The 2312-nt window shown below is 36.6% G+C and overlaps 1 protein-coding gene across 1 annotated transcript; it reads left to right on the top strand.

Annotated features, from left to right (window-relative positions):
* Nucleotides 1-381: 381 nt before the first annotated feature.
* On the top strand, nt 382-2101 carry CBG20335 (the record flags this gene model as incomplete). The annotated part of the gene is made up of 5 exons (XM_002646456.1): nt 382-468; nt 514-910; nt 966-1173; nt 1619-1730; nt 2006-2101. The coding sequence occupies 5 exons, from the start codon at nt 382-384 to the stop codon at nt 2099-2101; spliced, it is 900 nt and encodes a 299-aa protein (XP_002646502.1).
* Nucleotides 2102-2312: the final 211 nt, after the last annotated feature.

Below are 2312 nucleotides of genomic sequence, written 5' to 3'. Positions count from 1 at the left end.
TTATGTCGCATCAAAATGTCATATTTTATGTGTACATCGGGAAAGAAGATTAAAAAAGTTTTCGGAATGATTCATTTTGTATATTTATTATGAATATTTTAAATTCCGGTCGAAAATTGGTGAAAATGGGTACACTTCGCATTGAATAGTGTCTGCATTAATAATGCCACCTGTAAATTGAGCAAAAATCATTAAAAAATCCTGATTTCTTGCTGAAAATATCTGAAAAACCTGAAAAATCACTTTAAAAAAAATTCCAAATTCAAATCTCCCTCGCTTTTTCTTTTGTGGATTTACGCTAAACAAGGCGCACCGCGAGATTTTGGAGTGTCGTTTGCCGATTTTTTTTGGTCATTTTTTAGCATTTTTCGGGGTTTAGACATGTCGCTAGTGAAAAATGTTATAAAAAATGCTAGAAATATTACTCAAACACAAAAAATTCATAGTTCTTGCCAAGTTTTCGCCCCGGTACGTTGATTTTCGCCCAAAAACCAAAAAGAAAAAGATTTTCAGGTTTCCCTCGCCTATAATCAATTCTCCGCTCCTGGAATTGATCGAAACTCACCGCTAGTGATTGTTCACGGGTTATTCGGTCAAAAAACCAACTGGAATTCCGTCGGGAAAGCGCTCAACAAGAAATTAGAAGCTCCAGTGTTCACAGTCGACGTCAGGAATCATGGAGCCTCTCCGCACACCGACACGATGACATATACAGAAATGGCAGAGGATTTAGTCGTTTTCATTGATAAAATTCGAGAAGAAACTGGAAAAAGAAGAGTAAACCTGTTGGGACATTCTATGGGAGGAAAAATTGTGATGCGGATGGCGATTGACTCGAAATGGAGTGATAGAATTGAGAAATTGATTGTTGAAGACGTCTCACCGAAAGGATACTCCAGAAGACATCTTGGTGAGGCTCCAAATTGAGCGGGAAATTCGAAAATTCAAATTTTCGAATTTTTCAGAATTCCGCGAATTGATCAAAACCCTTCGAAAAGTCAACCTAAAACGTACTCGAAAGGAGATTCTCGTGGATTTGGAGTCTTCGATTCCAGAACTTTCCATGCGTCAATTTATTCTCACAAATCTTCAGCCATCCGCTGAGAATAAGGATCAAATGGAGTGGAAAGTCAATATCAACACAATTGATAGCCACGTGGAAGAGCTTTTGGGGTAAGAAAATTCTAAGCCACAGACTACAAGAACTACAATTTTGAAATTTCAAAAAAACATTTTCAATTCCCACAAAAACTAAAAATACTAGACCATTATCTATGGCCGCATTCTGAAATCGTGCTACAAACTAAAAAAGCTACAAACTACAATTCAGATTTTTCAGTATTTCTAATTTTTGAATTTTCGAATTTCCGAATTTTTGCAATTCGAAATTTCTGGAATTTCTGTCAGTTTTTTGCTATCTACACTACAAACTACAAAGACTACAAACTACAATTCTAAATTCAAAAATCTTTAAAAACTTAACAGTTTGAATTCCAGCCATCTATGAACTGAAATTTCAAATTGAAAAAAAAAATAAAAACTTTGAATTGCCGCCAAAAGTAGGCCATTGAAAAATAGGCTACAAACTACCAAAACTACAAACTACAAATTTTTCCAGGTACAATCTTCCCGCTGGCAGCTATCGTGGACCCACTCTCTTCCTCCATGGCTCGAAATCTGGCTACGTTCCGGATAGTCACAAACCGGATATCAAATGCCTATTTCCACAGGTTGATGACCTGAAATTTCGGGTTTCTATGCCATGGCCGGAGAAAGTTAGGCCATCTGTCTGAAAATTGGGGTTTCTAGGCCACTCCTCGAGAAAGTTAGGCCAACTGAGCTAAAACTCCATTTTTAGGGTCTCTAGGCCTCTCCTAGTGGCCTAGTAACATAAGAATTGTAAAATTTTGACCACCGATTATTGTGACCTAGAATGTTCAGTTTCTAGGCCACTGAAAAAGCTAGGCCACCACCATTATTTTTCTCAAATTTTCGAAAATTTCAGGTCCGATTCGATGCGATTCCTGACGCTGGCCACTGGGTGCACGCTGACAAGCCACAATTGTTCATCGAATCTGTTTATAAATTTTTGAAACCCTAGAGAATAATTTTTAAAATTCAATTATAGAGAACATTTTCAAATTACTACATAGTGTGATTTTTATTTGGATTCAATTCAATAAAAAAATGAGATTTTAGCAATTTTTACCGAACAGAAAAATTCTGCAAAATTGGGATACAAAGAAGAGGAAGTTTTTTTTTCCCAAAAGTGGAAAAAAAAGATTTCCGGTCACAGAGAAGAGGGAGGAGGA

Source organism: Caenorhabditis briggsae, assembly GCF_000004555.2.
Source record: "Caenorhabditis briggsae complete genome, chrI, whole genome shotgun sequence".
NCBI lineage: Eukaryota > Metazoa > Nematoda > Chromadorea > Rhabditida > Rhabditidae > Caenorhabditis > Caenorhabditis briggsae.
The sequence above is the reverse complement of the archived record's forward strand: the minus strand, read 5'-3'. Positions and strand labels throughout refer to the sequence as shown.